The 16,040-nt window shown below is 41.3% G+C and overlaps 4 protein-coding genes across 4 annotated transcripts; 1 reads left to right on the forward strand and 3 right to left on the reverse strand.

Moving 5' to 3' along the window:
- EAE97_003552 (uncharacterized protein) lies at window positions 1-1,665 on the forward strand (the record flags this gene model as incomplete). Its single annotated transcript, XM_038874064.1, has 1 exon — window positions 1-1,665. One exon carries the CDS (start codon window positions 1-3, stop codon window positions 1,663-1,665), a length of 1,665 nt encoding a protein of 554 aa, XP_038734673.1.
- A 2,357-nt stretch (window positions 1,666-4,022) lies between these two features.
- On the reverse strand, window positions 4,023-5,420 carry EAE97_003553 (uncharacterized protein; the record flags this gene model as incomplete). Its single annotated transcript, XM_038874065.1, has 1 exon — window positions 4,023-5,420. The coding sequence occupies one exon, from the start codon at window positions 5,418-5,420 to the stop codon at window positions 4,023-4,025; it is 1,398 nt and encodes a 465-aa protein (XP_038734674.1).
- Window positions 5,421-10,483: 5,063 nt separating this feature from the next.
- On the reverse strand, window positions 10,484-12,322 carry EAE97_003554 (uncharacterized protein; the record flags this gene model as incomplete). Its single annotated transcript, XM_038874066.1, has 1 exon — window positions 10,484-12,322. One exon carries the CDS (start codon window positions 12,320-12,322, stop codon window positions 10,484-10,486), a length of 1,839 nt encoding a protein of 612 aa, XP_038734675.1.
- A 1,475-nt stretch (window positions 12,323-13,797) lies between these two features.
- On the reverse strand, window positions 13,798-15,627 carry EAE97_003555 (uncharacterized protein; the record flags this gene model as incomplete). Its single annotated transcript, XM_038874067.1, has 2 exons — window positions 13,798-13,845; window positions 14,257-15,627. 2 exons carry the CDS (start codon window positions 15,625-15,627, stop codon window positions 13,798-13,800), a joined length of 1,419 nt encoding a protein of 472 aa, XP_038734676.1.
- Window positions 15,628-16,040: the final 413 nt, after the last annotated feature.

The following is a 16,040-nucleotide window of genomic DNA, read 5'->3' on the forward strand; positions in this document are numbered from 1 at the left end:
ATGCGATCAACTGCAGTTCTCATTGTCGGCGCAGGTCCTACCGGCCTCACTTTGGCCCTTGAACTTTCTCTTCAGAAAATTCCATTTATCTTAATCGATCCTCTCTTCACCCAGTCCCCTAATTCTCGCGCTCTCGTCCTTCACACACGTTCCGTGGAACTTTTCTCTCGACATCCCTCTCTCGTATCGAATCTCCTTCCTCTCTGCAAACAAAATATCGGCTTAAGTTTTTATGTCAACAAGAAGAATGCATTCGAAATGGATCTCACCCGGGAAAATATGGGTGTGCTTGACACAGAGTATTCAGGACCTTATTTTCTCAGTCAGGGCGAGACAGAATCATGTCTTGAAAAGCAATTAGAAGAATATGGAGGCAAAGTGGAGAGGGGAACAAAAGCCATGTCCATTGTTCAGGATAATACTGGTGTTTCAGTTCGGGTTAAACAAGTAAGGCAAGATGGCTACGAAGAATCTGACGAGGAAGAGATTCGCTGTCAATACATTGTTGGATGTGACGGATCACATTCCATGGTTCGGAAATCGGCCGATTTGAAATTCGAAGGCTCTGCATACCAATCGGATTTCATACTGGCAGACGTGAAGCTGAATTGGGAGTATGCCTCGGATCGATTGACGTTGTTCATGGGAAATGAATTTATGATGTGTTTACCACTCAAAGATGGAGTTCACCGACTTGTATTAAATGTTCCCAATTCAAAGAAAGATGAGTCGACTTACGGAGAGGCCAAAGATGACGTACCTACTCTTAAAGAGTTTGAAGAAGCCTTCAAAAGACTTGCTAAGGGGGATATTGAACTCGAGAATCCTCCTATATGGATTACAAGATTTAAACTTCATCATAGGCTTGCCGATTCCTTTCGCAATGGTCGTATATTCATCGCTGGAGATGCAGCGCATATCCACTCGCCGGCTGGTGGTCAGGGGATGAACACAGGTATTCAGGATGCCATCAATCTCGGCTGGAAACTCGGCGCTGTTCTTCGGAACCAAAGGAAAGAAAGCTTTCTCGACTCCTATAGTATTGAACGACATCGCGTGGGCGTCAATCTCTTGAAAGGTACAGACCAGGTCTTCGAATTCATGGCCACAACCAATCCCATTTATCTCTATCTACGCAACACTCTCTTCCCATGGATGGCTCCGATTGCTTTTAAAAAGGGTACAAATCGCGCTAGGAGATATCGATTTATCACACAACTGGGAATACGATATCGACATTCGTCTGTTTGTAGAACTGCAAGTGCATATTATGGCCCCAGAAGAGGAGGTGATCGCGCGCCTGACGGAAAAATAGTGTTACCTGATACTCAAGAGCAGACGAATCTATACTCGTTATTCAAGGGGCCAACGCATCACTTGTTACTATTTTCAGGATTGGGGAGAGAGTCAATGGATGCTCAGGATTTATTAGAGACGGTTGGAACAGACTTTCCGGAAAAGGAACAAAGTTGGTTGAGGATCCATAGGATTGTGGGTGGAGACAAAAAAGGAGGAGATGGGATTTATGATGAAGCAGGCATTCTACATGAGAGGTATGGGTTTGTAAATGAACCGGGTTACGTTTGTGTTAGGCCTGATGCTTATATTGAATATATTGGGACAATGAAGGGACTAGCAGAATGGAAAGCAAGTTTGCTTTTATGAAGAGAGAATGAGTATGATGTTGGAATACTTGAAGTTTGTAGAGTTTAGTCATGGATTTGGATCTTAGTGGAAATAGCTCTGCGGAGTATTGATGAGAGGCGTTGCGGCTTTGTATGGGATGGGATGTTTGGTACTAGTAATGTTTGAATGTATTAATGGGGGATACCTCACTCACTCACTCAATACGATACGATACAGTGGCTATCGTATTGTATTTGTCATATATACAAAATTCTACTTCATATTATTTTCTCTACCTTTCCGCAGCTTGCTGCTTGTTGTGCATGGATATGAATTTGTATACATGTTGATACTGAACCCTGGTATGATCGTTGATGTTGATGTTGATATTAGTATTGATATTGATTTTAATGACCTTCATATCTCACCAAACTAGACGTAGAATATTCTTGGATCAACAGACTTTACTCTTGAGGACGATGGATGGAACTCGAGTATCGACTCTCGACTATCGTCTCATGGAACTCGAATTCGCTTCTCGTTTTGTGGGATTCGAGTTGTATTGTATTGTATTGTATTGTATTGTATTGTATTGTATTGTATTGTATTGTATTGTATTGTATTGTATTGTATTGTATTGTATTGTATTGTATTGTATTGTATTGTATTGTATTGTATTGATTAGGATTTTAGATGGATTCTGATTTCTAGAATCTGATTTCTGGGGTTTAAATTCAAGATTCTATGTGGACAGGTATTTATGATATCTGTATATCTGTGTGAATAGATATTCGTGATATTCATGATAATGGAACTTTACAAAGTCAAGAGATTAAAAGCTTATTTCATTTCATTTTATCTCATCTCATTCTTCCAATTCTCGGTCTGAATGTAGTACTTATTTGATACTTATTAGTAGTAAACATAAATATAAAGTATTATTGGGATTTCGGATTGAGATTTGGGATTTTTAGTTTATTTATTTACATATGTGTATAGTAGTTCTTAAAGATAGAGATAGATAAGTAATACTAATCAAATAGATATTATATATTTTCTTATTACGAGTAGGTATATATAAAAGTAATATATAGATAGTAGTCATCTAGACAATTGGGTTTCGTATATATGGGATTATTGAGGTGAGTATGAGTATAAGTATAAGTATGAGTTAGTATTGATATGAAGGAGTATAAGTATAAAGGAGTGTAAAGGAGTAGGGATGTGAGTAATTATGAGTGCGAGTGATTATAAATGTAAAGAAATAGAAGTATAAATAAATATTGATATGAAGAAATATTAATATAAAGCAATATTGATATGAAAGAGTATTAATGTAAATGAGTATTGAGATAAATAAGAGTGTTAGTATTAATATAAATATTAACACCTTCAAAATATATCTCTACAACTAAAACTCAAATCAAAACCAACAAAGTATCTAGAATATATTCAAATAGACAGTAGAGAATTTCTATTCATTATATACATCTCATTTATTCATTAAGTCATACGATATCATATCATATCACATATCACATATATAAATATATATATAAATGTAAGATCTTATGTGAAGATGTATATATATATATATATATATTCTCTACACCCAATAACTCAACTCAGCCCAACTCAACTCGCTGTTCATTGATTTATCCACTCATCCATTCATCCATAGGTATCTATACAAACTACTTCAAAGCCATAAATGATTCATCCACCAATCCACACATACACAGAACCTTGCTCTCCACCAAAAATTACATCCCCATCTCCTCCATATCTCCCTCCCATCCACCAATAATCGATAAATTCCTACGAGTGAGCCCCTCAATGCAATACCCACCAATCCATCCATCTGCTAATATTTCACGAGTTCTCTGTGTGTGTACATTTTGAACTGCGAATTTTGATTTAAAATTGAATATAAATTTGTATGTGAATTTGAATATGAATGTGATTATATGACTCCATGCCCATCCGTCCGTCCGCCAGCCCCACCATCGCCCGCCCGCCCGTCCATGCAATGCAATATGCTATCCGTGATTCTTTTGTTGTGATTTTGTTCTGGGGTGAGAAGAGAGAGGAGAGGAGAAGAGACTCCTATGATATATGGCATGTAATGTAAGAGCTTCGATTTTGTTATATTGGAGTATTGAAGTATTTGTTGCGTTGCGTTATGTCGTGTTGAAATGTGAAATTTCGAAATGCTGAGATCTGATATTGCATGAAGTTATAAATAAAGGGAGTATGTGCAATATTCCCATCCAATTGCAAGAACTTTTCCTGCGCTTTTGTGTGCGTCTGCCGTAAATCGTTGAAAATCGTAAGTGACTCTGTAGATCTAATACACATCACCCAATCGTTCTCGAAGTTTCAAAGTCGAGATTCTTTCATGCGAGCCACGTCTCTTCCTTTCTCGCCGGTGTGGCTTCGCCCGATGCACCCAAGCCTCCACCTATAGTCAATCCATCATCGTCTTCATCTTCTTCCTCATAGCTTGCATTATCATCGGTTCCTCCATTCGTAACCTCATTGTGCGTATATGTCCTGTCATCGTAATTATCTTCCACCATCCACGTCAATCCATTGGCAGCTTCTTCCAGCGGGAAAACTTCCCGAGCGTATTCCTCCAATCCCCGATAACCTTCCCATAATTTCATCGCTTCTTCCGGTACCTGGTCCTCTAATTCCTGCTCGGCAAAATATGGAGGTTGGCGTCTTGGATCCGAGCGTCCTAACGAATACATCTGTTCCAATGCGACCAGTTGATCTTTATATCCTCTTGGAATCTTAACTCGTACTTCAATAATAGGATTATGTTTATATTTTACTGGACGACCAACACCGCGGGAGAAGGCGGCGCAAGCTTGTTTGGGAGAGAGAAACTCATAAGCGAGAGGTATGCGACGAGGATTCGAGGAAGAAGCTGGTGGTCCATCTTTGAATACTTGTAAAACTGCGGGTCCAACATCATGCTCGGCGTCTAGCCATGGTAAAGGTACATCTGGATGGAAAGGAGCTTGCCACTCAAAAGAACCGTCGGGCTGGAGGGCCATGCAAAATAATGGGTAGGGTAACGATGTGAAGTTGTTGTTGTAAATTCCGGTGTAGAGGAATGTTGATCGTAGAGAAGGGAGCTTGGTTCGGATGTATGTTTCGACGGCGTATTTCTCGGACCAGAGAGGTAATGATGGCCATGAAGAGGAGACGACAGAGTGATTGGGCATAGATGAATAGATGTAGTGCTCTATACCAACAGCTGCAGCTGCATCAGCCAAAGCACAACCAATAGCATATTCATCACCCCAGAATGTAGTATTGATAAATGCTAATTGCGCTCCATGGAAAAGGTCTCGAATGAGTGCATCATTTAGTTTGGTAGTCTCGGGGTCTAATGTTGGCGATGATGATGAAGATCGTTTGATGAATAGGTCGCCTACTAGGACAGTAACATTTGGAAGTGAAGATATTTCAGATGCTACTATCCCATCAAGATTTCGTAATTGAGCTCGTACATTATAGCCCACTGCACTAGCAACGCGGATAAATGATGCAGCCTGTCGTCCGGAGGAATTGACGACAGCGATAGTTTTCGATGGAGTGGTCATGGATCGCTTGGATGGACGATCTGAGAGAGTTGGACGAGGAGGATTAAAAAAAGAGAAATTATCAAGAGGGGAACTTTCGGGATACGAAGTGCAAGGTGCGTGTTTGCGATTTATGGGTTGTGGTGGTTCCGAAGGTCGAGGTCTGATGGCGAGGGTAGCCCTCGGCGTTGCTGAGGGCATTGGATGATATGATTAATTGTCAGACGATCTATTGCCTTTGAATAACAAGCAATGATGCAAGGCTAATATTTTTTCGTGTGTTTCCTCCAGATGAAATTTGTGGCTGAAATCTTTCTCTTCCGAGTTACTTTCCACCTTTAGACGAAATGGAAATTACTGTTTACTTGTAAGGAAATTCCAATGGAACCCTTGCTGCTCCTTCAGACAAACGAGGAAATGGAAGCGGAGAAGGTTCCTGAAAGGGGGTACCGACGAATCAATTCCTTTGGTGAGAACCTGCGCTCGACAAATATGAATCTAATGGTCGAATTGAATAGATGGGTCGAAATGCAATGCTGTACGTCGATCACAAATGCCAAGTCCTTTTTTTGTTTGTTTTTGGGTTAAATATCCTAGGTATAGTTCGAAAGTGTTCGAACTCGAGTTATTCAACTTAACTTATAAACTACTAGACCCAGTGACACCACCTCAGCCCTCGTTTGCGAATGACCTCAAAAAGGACTTGGACTTGGGAGAAAATGTCTGGACTGCTAACGAATTACCAAAGATGGGATGAGTTTCCGTGATGTTGGAAACTTTTTGCGTCTAAGATTGATCCAATCGGGTAATTATCTTTTTCTTTATCCGATTTTAATTTTCTTTAAAGCGGTGAAGTTGTTGTTTGCTTTCAATTGATTCAATAAATCCTCTCTCATGGAACAAAATGGGGGGGCGGAAGTCAAGTGATTGAAGCTTCTTTCCTTTCTTTCTCTCTTGCAGCAGCTTCTCCTTTTGTTGTCAAGGAGGAGTGGATATATTTGTTCGTGTGAGTGATTATTTTTTCTTCTTCTTCCTTTTTTCCCCGGTCAATCGTTCTAGGTATCGAGACAGAGATAGGACGATGTAAAGTACAAGAGGAAATCTTGTACCAAGCGAAAGATAACTGTGGATGTCTGTGTCGTGGGATTATTTGTGCGGTGGTACAAGAAAGATGCAGTACGAAGAGTGATGCTTTTCTGTGTAACGAAAGAAGAGATGCGTCGCAGTTGGAATGGCCGTGGGGAAAGTATGAAAAGCTGTGAGATCCTAATTAGGTATGGAATGTAGATTGATATCGAGGGGCAATATTTTAGTAAATAAGGTCGAGCAGCGAAGATAAAGGAAAGCTTTTAGTAGAGTAGTAGAGTAGTAGAGTCCGAGGTTATGTAAGGTAGGTAAGGAAGGTAAGGAAGACAGATAGATAGATATCTTGATGATTGATTGCTAGATGGATGCTTGCTGGTTTATGACAACTATAAAATTCTTTCTTCCCGAGGTTTGTTTCAAATGTTATATACTCCGTGTACTAGGTATGTTATATAGGTATGTTGTATACCGAGTAGGAATAGGAATGGATGGGTAAGGAAGGTTATTGAAATGTCGATATGATAGGTAGGTACTACCCTCACAGGGAAAGGAAGATGTATGTATAATTATTACATGTATATATGTACAAGTAAAGTATATGTGTATATATGTATATATGTATGTATACCACACATAAATTCCTTTATTACCAGGTAGTGAAAAGTGTAATGAAGAAAAGAAGAGGGGATTGGTTCCACGAGTGTACAAAAGTAGGTACATGTAATCTTTTCATGACTCGGTCCACGTGCGATGTCCTTATGATCTAATGGTATATACATCCATCGTAGATAGTCTCGATAGTCTCGATAGTTTGCCGACTAGACCTTATACTCTACACTACACTTATCTCCCACCAGTCTCCACAAGCCATTCGAAAGGATCTTCCCCCGTCCCCCTTTGTTCTAGAGAGAGAAGGGAAGGGAGAGAGATAAGGCTAATAAGGCTTCGATCAATCAATCATCTTCTTCTTCTCACAACCTTGATGGCTACGGCAGTTGGAGTTCATCATGATATATATATATACTTCTGATAGTGTAACATATATGTGTATGTACCTACTACATAGGGAGGGGGTCTTACTTCTCATTTAGATGCACAGGACAGGCAATGTTCATGAGATCTACTTGGTCTAATACTACACGTCCATCAAACTTTACCGTGTAGAGTCAATTTCCCATTGAGTTATTTGAGCATCCATAGATAGTCACTGCCAGTCACATGTATCACTCGAGAAAGATTTTTACCCAGTATGGCAAAAAAGTATTTTTATATCAAATCCCTTCCGTCGCTCAATCCACCCATGATTTCCCCACAAAATGTAGATAAGGCGGGACCTACTTCGTAATAGAGTTTTGCGGCATCGGATGATGAAAAAGAACTTCATCTAATTTGACTAATTAGTGAAATGTGAACGCAGACGGTGCACCATGTGGTCTAAGACTTTGGGAATTAGTAATAGTATCATACTTCCATCCAGTCAAGCACAATCTGGAATCTGGATGTTTTTGTTTGGAGGCCAATGGGAAAATTGTATCAAGTCCGTATGTCCACGGGTATTATGTGTGTTGCTCGTCCCATTATTTGCAATGCTATGTTATTATTTCAGTCATCTAACCCTTACTACTACCGTACTTGTGCTTGGTGCTTGTACTCTACATAAGTAACATAACTCATAGAAACATTTGCCAAGTCATCCTTTATATGTACGAGTGATTAATTAACTCGCTCGTATGGCAGGCATTCCCACTCACTACAGTCTACAAGTGGAGATTGGAATGAATGCTGCTTCCCTTTTCGTGTCTCCTCTGGGACGAAGAACTCTCAAGGTCGTTGTCATCTAATAACCAATGAGAAGACTTCTATTATACTGTCTTTTCTCGATGACCTCCACGTGGTGTCATCAACACGTGTTGATACCAAATTGTATATTTCGATGAATCGGGATTGAGATACAGATCGATGAAAGCTTTATTTGGAACCTCATTCCCCAATAGTAGAGAGAAGTTTACCCATGCTGTATTATAATCATATATCATGTATCATGTATCATGTTGTATCACCTCGTATCTATCAATCAATGCCCTCACTCTTTCTTACCTACTGACTACTGACTACTGACTACTGACTACTGACTACTGACGACTGACGACCGACGACTGACGACTGACGACTGACTACTGGCTACTCACTACTTACTACTTACTACTTACTCCTTACTCCTTACTCCTTACTCCTTACTCCTTACTACCTACTCATTCGAAGTTTGACATCAAATCTGCTTTTGGTATAGACCATCAGACTACCAGACTATCAATACCTACCAACCTCTAACTTACCATGAATTCATGATATCAAATCAAAGAATCACGAGATCCTTATCCATCAACCGTGAGCACTGAGGAGAAAAAAAAATAAGAACAGAGATTGATTTTTCTTACCCCATTCCAATATGAATCCAGAATCTTGAACCAATGAGAAATTTTGCTTCTCAAACCATTTCCCATTACCTAACCACATCATGGTTTACCTTGAACTGTCTTGAAATTTTTCAATGCCATGTCGCCATTTCTTATAATTATTACTTCATGAGAATTGATCCTTTTCCGCCCTGTCATACACATTTCCGTCATTCTTCACCATGGAATTGATCTGGACTGCGAATCCGGAATACCGCCATTTCAATGTCTCATGATTCCCAGAGAACTCTGTTCTTCAACATCCACATGAACCAAAGATTTATTTGGGGACCGATTAATCAATCTTATTCTGCTCTGCGTTGCTCTGCGTTGCTTTGCTTTGCGGCCAATGGAAATATTCTTAGCTAGCCATGTGAAAGTTTCCATGACCCATTATTGGATCTAATTACCTACTTCGACCAAAGAAAAAATTCACCTAAATCTTATACGAATTACCCCTTCATCATAGGCGACAGAATCTTCCAGATTCAACCAAATCAAAAAAAAGTCCCTCATCTGATTCTCATGGGCCATGGCTCAAGCTTTCCTCCTCGCACTTTTACTTGGTACAAAATAATCCGTTCCCGAAGAATGAACGACGATTAGATTTTCGATTTTCGACGGGATGAGCCTTGTTTTGGAAACTATTCTCCTAGCTCAAGAGTCAATATGCATGGACTTTGCTCAATTGAGGAATTATCTTGTCAAAGAAATCCGGGGTAGCATTAGGTTAGGGGCAAAGACCCTGTTTTTTGCCTCTCTTCTTTTCCCCCCTCTTCTATTGTGCCCTGAGTACATTGTCTCTCTCCACTTCTCAGCCCTCGCCCAAAGCAATTTTCTCGCCGCGGAGAAGTATAATTTTAATATGACGAATGCCTGGTGTGATTTTGGCTCATAAGTATGAATGTGAGAATATGATGGGAAGCCGGGTGATTACCCCGCAGATTCTCGAATCAATACTTTTTGACGTCAATGTCCTTCCTATATCTTCTCGTTATCTTATCAATCTCACTCCTCAGATCTTTGCTCGAATTCCTTCGTTTGATTGGAGATGTCTTGCAGTTCGTTCGGCTGCAATGCAACCAACTATTCATCCAAAAATGCAAGGAGACAGATTTGGTCATAAACCTGAACTATCCTTCTATCCGTCCCGCTTTTATCTTCCATTGTCCTTACAGAGGATCGTTTTATTTGCTGCCACACCGCTGGGTTTGCGTATGCGTGAATCATACAGGCAGGTCCTCGTCGCAAGGCGAAAATTCTGGTCATTATCCATCAACCGCTTCACAGCCATAAACGAAACCGAAACATTTCGAACTTGGCTGACTCGCTGACCAATTGTTCCAATTATTGTTTTTCATGAGCCCCGATTTTGGCTAATATCACTCAGATTGGATGGCCAATTATCTAGGCGATCTCGCATAGCTGTGTGTGCGAACAGTGCCCATTGGTAAACTTGCTCTCGCCTACTCTGCAGACATATATGCATTCAAAGTACCATGTGTTCATCTGCCAAAGGCTTCACATGTGGCAGGTGCTAGCTCAACAAGGAATTTATGTAAAATACTACAATTTGGTAAACTAGATAGTACCTACAAGCCAATAGTCTTATGAACACGCACCAGGGACAAAATCAATCCACAATGCAGAAAAGCACTGAACCCCATTTTCTATCTTCCACGCGAGGAACAAAACCCAAGAATATCAAATTGCAAGGCAAATTCATTGTAACTTTTTTATCCAAACTTTCGCCTCTGCTAGTCTTCTGACGGCTGTTGGATACTCTGGACTTCCTATTCGCTCTACCAGTGAGCTCCACATTGCATCGTTTAGAGCTTTTGAGGTCTTATCCAATGATTCATCCACCCTCTCTACATTTCCTATAGCATGTTCATCTTTATATAATAGTCTTGCTGCCTCGATTCTGTCCGCTGCCTTCTCCCATCCCTTAAGTACTGACTTGATGGCTTTGGCTATGTTAGTTGTCGCTGCTGAATATGTCTCGAATGTATTTGGTGGAACCTTGATACCGGGCTTTTCAAGTCCTTGCTTGAGATCATTGTAAACATCTATCAACATTTTACCGATCGTAGGACAATTGGGCCCTTCTTTCTTTCCGAGTATTTGACAGAGAATTTGTTCGCCTTCACGATATGTCTTTTGTGGAATGTCAGTGAAGTCGTGATGTGTGATGTTATGAGCAGCTCTTATCCAGTTTGGATGGTCTTCTTCAAAACCAGCGTTCATAGCATACCCATCAAATATACCTGTAAGTTCCGCAGTCGCTTCAATTTGTTGTTCAAGGAAAGAACGCCACGCGTGATCTACTTCTCGATTCTTGTCGACAAACTTATCGATATTCCAGAGGAGAGGTTGAGACTTTTTTCCTTCGGCTTCCACAACTTCTTTTCGGAGTGCTTCAATAGGTAGGACGGCTTGATTAAAGGGACTATCGGTTAATTTCCCAAGAGTTCCATTCTCATCCAATGATATCTTCGCAACATCACTGATAGCAGAGACAATCTCAACCACCGCTTCCCCATTCGCTCTCTCGGCCTTAACCTTAAACCTGCCCTTCTTCGCTTCCTCAACATTCATTTTCATCGCCTCGATAGCAAGCTCATTTTCTTGCGCCCACCGACTTGCATAAAATGCAAGAACAAGAAGAACAAGCGGGACGATGAGCCACCACAACCAATCCCACCCATATTCTCGCGAGATGGTCGCAAAGAGCCCATCAGAGAGCGGAGGCGGCTTTACCGTTTGCACGGGAGCAGGCACACGACGCGGTGCCATTTCTGCTTCATCCACGGGCATGTATCGGCCGCCCATAGAGACAGATCGCGGAGGTTGCTGATATGACTTTGCCTTGCCTCCAGTGTTTTCGGGCTTCGAAGCTCGTTTCTGAGCTTTGGATAGAGGGACTGCTGGAGATGCCTTTGTCTTGCCTCCGCTGTCCTCGGTCTGGAAAACTCGTCTCTCAGCGTTGGATATAAATTCTTCCAATGAGGACTTCGCCTTGCCTCCCGTGTTTTCGGGCTGCGAAGCTCGTTTCTGAGCTTTGGATAGAGGCACGGCTGAAGATGGCTGCGCGGCTTTCGCATTCCCGGTTTGGGAAAATCGTTTTTGGGCTTTGGAGAGCGGGGCGGGTGCGGGTGCGGGAGTCTTTCCTGGGGCTGGGGCGGGGGCTTGGAATGGAACATCCGTGCGCACGTTGTGATCTTTGATATACTTATTGTGCCTTTCGAGCAGTCGCTCGGTTTGCTGACGCGCTTTCGCTTGGAGGGGTGTCTCGGGGATATTTCTGCTTTGTACTTGGTCTTCGAATTCATCGTCGGAAGAAGAAGGTGAAGGCGATGCACTGGATGCAGAAGAATTCCCAAAACTGGAGAAATCGGCGAGATCATCCGCGAGCGTTTGGCCGCGTCGGGGGATCGCTTTGATGGTGCTGGAGGAGCGACGTCGATTCATTGGGACTGTGGGCTTGCTGCGTGGATTGGGCGTCCCGCCGTAGTCTGGCATGGGACCAGTGTAGTTTTGGAGAATGCTTCCGGGTTGCATTTTGAGGTGCGTTTGGTGGTGTGTTGATTTTAGGATGGGATGGATTGGATTGGATTGGATGGAAAAGAGGTAAATAAACTGAACTGAACTGGACTAAACTGAGCTGAATTACCTATCTTCCGTATTCACAATCCCTCGTATCTACAAGATTTCTTCGTTTCGTTGACGAAAGATATAGCTAGCTATGTGCTTAGATAGATAGATAGATGGATAGATACACATACATGTATGTAGTATAACCACAAAATCCAATTCCAATTAATCACAAAATCCACATCCACATCTTCATACCTTCTCCCTCCTACAACCCTCTCGCTACCTACCTACCTACCTACACAGTACAAGAGAAATAAGATAACTAACCATATTCGTATTTTGTGCATCACCAGAACAAAGAAAAGAGATAAGGAAATGGTGGGGGGGAAATTGGATTGGATTGGGAATGGGGGGTGGTCTTTGTGGTGGGCTTTGTCTTTTTGTTGTTTTTGGGGGGATGGGGTTTGGGATTGGGACGGATGCGGAATTTGGGGGAAGGGGGGGGGTGGGGGGAGATTCGAGTTTCTTTTGTTTCGAGTTTCTCGTTGGGTTAATTTTTGTGTTAGTTTCTGCATTAGATTTTGAGAATATAGAATGGGGAAATAGGAATAGGAATAGGAATAGGAATAGGAATAGCAGATGATGAGATAGGATAGAATAGGATAGGAGGGGAAAGATTGAGATAATAATAATAGAAATGACAAATGTGGAGTGGATGACTTGTGTTATATTTTATTATATATTATATTATATTGTGTTTCGAGTTGTAGTATTATGTACAGTATTGTAGTGTTGTAGTTCATGGTAGTATTGTATGATATGATAGTAGGTATATGGAGATTTCTTTATTGTTGGTAGTATGATTTGGATGGTTTGAGATGGTGCGGGAGAGGGGGTGTTGTAATTGATTGATTGATTGGTTGGTTGATTGGGTTTGTTGTTTATGTATGTATGTAGGTATGTAGGTATGTAGGTATGTAGGTATGTAGGTATGTAGGTATGTAGGTATGTAGGTATATCTTATGTATACTATATGTATATATGTATGTATATATATAGGTATTTTATGTATACTATATGTTTAGATATTATATATCAAACCAAGTAAGAGAAAATGAGATAAATCAAAATTAAAATGAAATGCAATTAAAATCAAATGCAATCAAAATCAAATAAAACAAGACGAAATCAGTTCATCTCTACCTATCTACTCATCTCCTCTTAACAGATAAAAATCAGTTTACTTTACAGACTCGATTGATATTAGAGAGTTGTATTTGAGGTTCTAGTAGGTAATAGAAGATGAGAGAGAGGTATGGTGGGTGAATATATGCGTGAAATTATGAAATAGAGATGGATGGATGGAGATGGATGAATATATATGGGGGAGAAGAGAGAGAGGATGAGAGAGAGGAAGATATCAAAGTTCGATAAAATATCTAGATAGAGATACCGTAAAATAAAACACGAGCATAAGAATTGAATATCTATAGCAATCAAAAGTAAACTTATTTCAGAGGGTACGGAATTAATAGAACATCAAAACATCAAAACATCTTGAAATCACTTGTTACATACCTATGTATATACGATAGGAATCATTGAGAAATTGAGAAATTGTATGAGTTGATATATATAAAGCAGATATTTTGAAGTAAAAAACAGGTAATAAGAAGGAGAAGGAGAAGAACAGGAAGAAGTTAAAGCTACCCAAGGAAAAAGAAATTTCTTACCTTTTGAGAATCTGTAGCTTGTATCTCTACGTCGCTATCTGATATAATAATAGTAAAGAAGAAGAGGAAAATGGAAAATGAGAAAGGAAGAAAGAAACAAACAAACCAAAAGCCCACCTACCACCCCCTCCACCCCACCCTCTCCCTCTCCCTCTCCTCCCTCACCTGTCTAACCCTCCACCTCCTAACCTCCCAGTCCAAAATATCCACCATAACCACATCCCCCAACCCATCAAACCTACACATGCCTCCACTCTCCTCACCCCCACACCCCCCCGGCGCCATACCCCATCTACCACCCATGCCCTCCCGGTCATCCTCTCCAATCCACACATCCTTTCCGGTATCCTCCCACTCATTTTCCCCCCAATATCTCCCCTGCTGCACATTTTCCGGATGCGGCCAGATATACGTATTCTTACTTGGGATTTTCGTAGGGTCACCTTTCCAGTAGCCGTTCGGACGAGGGTACAGCGCGTTGGAGGGATGATGTAGGTTAGGATGCGGACGCCATTCGGAATGTGTGCGAGGGAGCAGCCAGCGGTAGGTGAGACAGTCGTGGGATTTGTGCGCACTGGCGTGGCAGAGGGTGCAGATGGAAGAGCGGTAGCGGGCTTGGTAGAAGGAGGAGTCTGGATGGTCGGGGTGGTCGGGGTTGGGGGTTTCGGGGTGCGTGAGGTAGGGGGCTTGGTGTGTGGGTTGGGGATGGTAGTCGGGGGTATCGGTATTGGGGTTGATGTGTTCGCGAATGGAATTTTGGGTTTGGTTTTGGTTCTGTTGATTAGAATACTGAGGATCGGCATACTCATACTCCATCGCGGTACCAGAACGCTGTTGCGTATGTCCGAAGTTTACAGGTGGGCTTTCGCTGGTACTCCACGTCCTATCTTGTGTTCTGGGAGGAGAATGATATTGATTGTATGCCGAGTCGACTTGTCCTCTACTCTGACCATCTTGGAAACTGACCTTCCTCGCGCGGGCCGCACCCGGGTTTGGGTTACTGATAGGATGAAATCCATCTTTCTCACAGGCATTATTCCAATGACCCGACTCTTTACATTTTCTGCACGGCCGGTTGGGATATTTACCATTTGGGAAAAACTGAGTTATATCTTCACCAGTTGGCGCGAGACATTCTCCCCCATCCGAGTCCGAACTTGAGCTTGAGTCTCCTTGTCCACGACCTTTATTATTATCATTCTTCCCATTTCCACCATTTTTCGATTTCCAAGTCCGACACTGATCTTCCCAATGATTTCCCCCACACTCTCTACACTCTGGTGAGTCCTTTCCTCTCTTTCCCTCTCCAGCTGGATTCTTGCGACAATCTGATTCCCAATGGAATTTGCCCTCGCAGATACGACATTCTAAGAATTCTTTGGGTACTCTGCCCTTATCTTGATTTCCTTCATTTTCGCTATTGTTATTTCTTCCCTTACCTTTTTTTCCTCCTTTATTATTATGAGGTTTGCGACTAGAATCATTAGCACCACCACCAGAGTTGGAGTTCTTACGTCTGTTTTTATTATTCCCCATGTTTGCTTTATTTTGCCTTTCTCTTCTTTCGTTTAATTGTATGGAATGATGAAAATATTTCTCTGCGACCAGCGCTGGTATTATTGTATAAGAGTTGTGATTGGTGTAATGAAATATATGTATAAGTATGATAGTATAAAATAAACTGTTTACTTACTTGAGTTGTTCTGTTGTGTTGAAAGGATATGCGTGAGTAAAAGAATGGAATTGTTCAGCATCTGTATTGATGGAAGTATATGTATCTGTTCTTCAACAAAGAACAACGATTTCTTTATGAAGAAAACATAAAAGGGAAACAACTACATTGTATGTTTCAATACTCGTTCCTCGTTCATTCAAAAGAACAAAGCCAAAAGAACAGTTCCTTTGTATATATCTAAGCGAAAGTCCAAATTCTGTGAGAAGTCCTCTTT

This window comes from Botrytis byssoidea (assembly GCF_014898295.1).
Source record: "Botrytis byssoidea strain MUCL 94 chromosome Unknown BBYS_006, whole genome shotgun sequence".
NCBI lineage: Eukaryota > Fungi > Ascomycota > Leotiomycetes > Helotiales > Sclerotiniaceae > Botrytis > Botrytis byssoidea.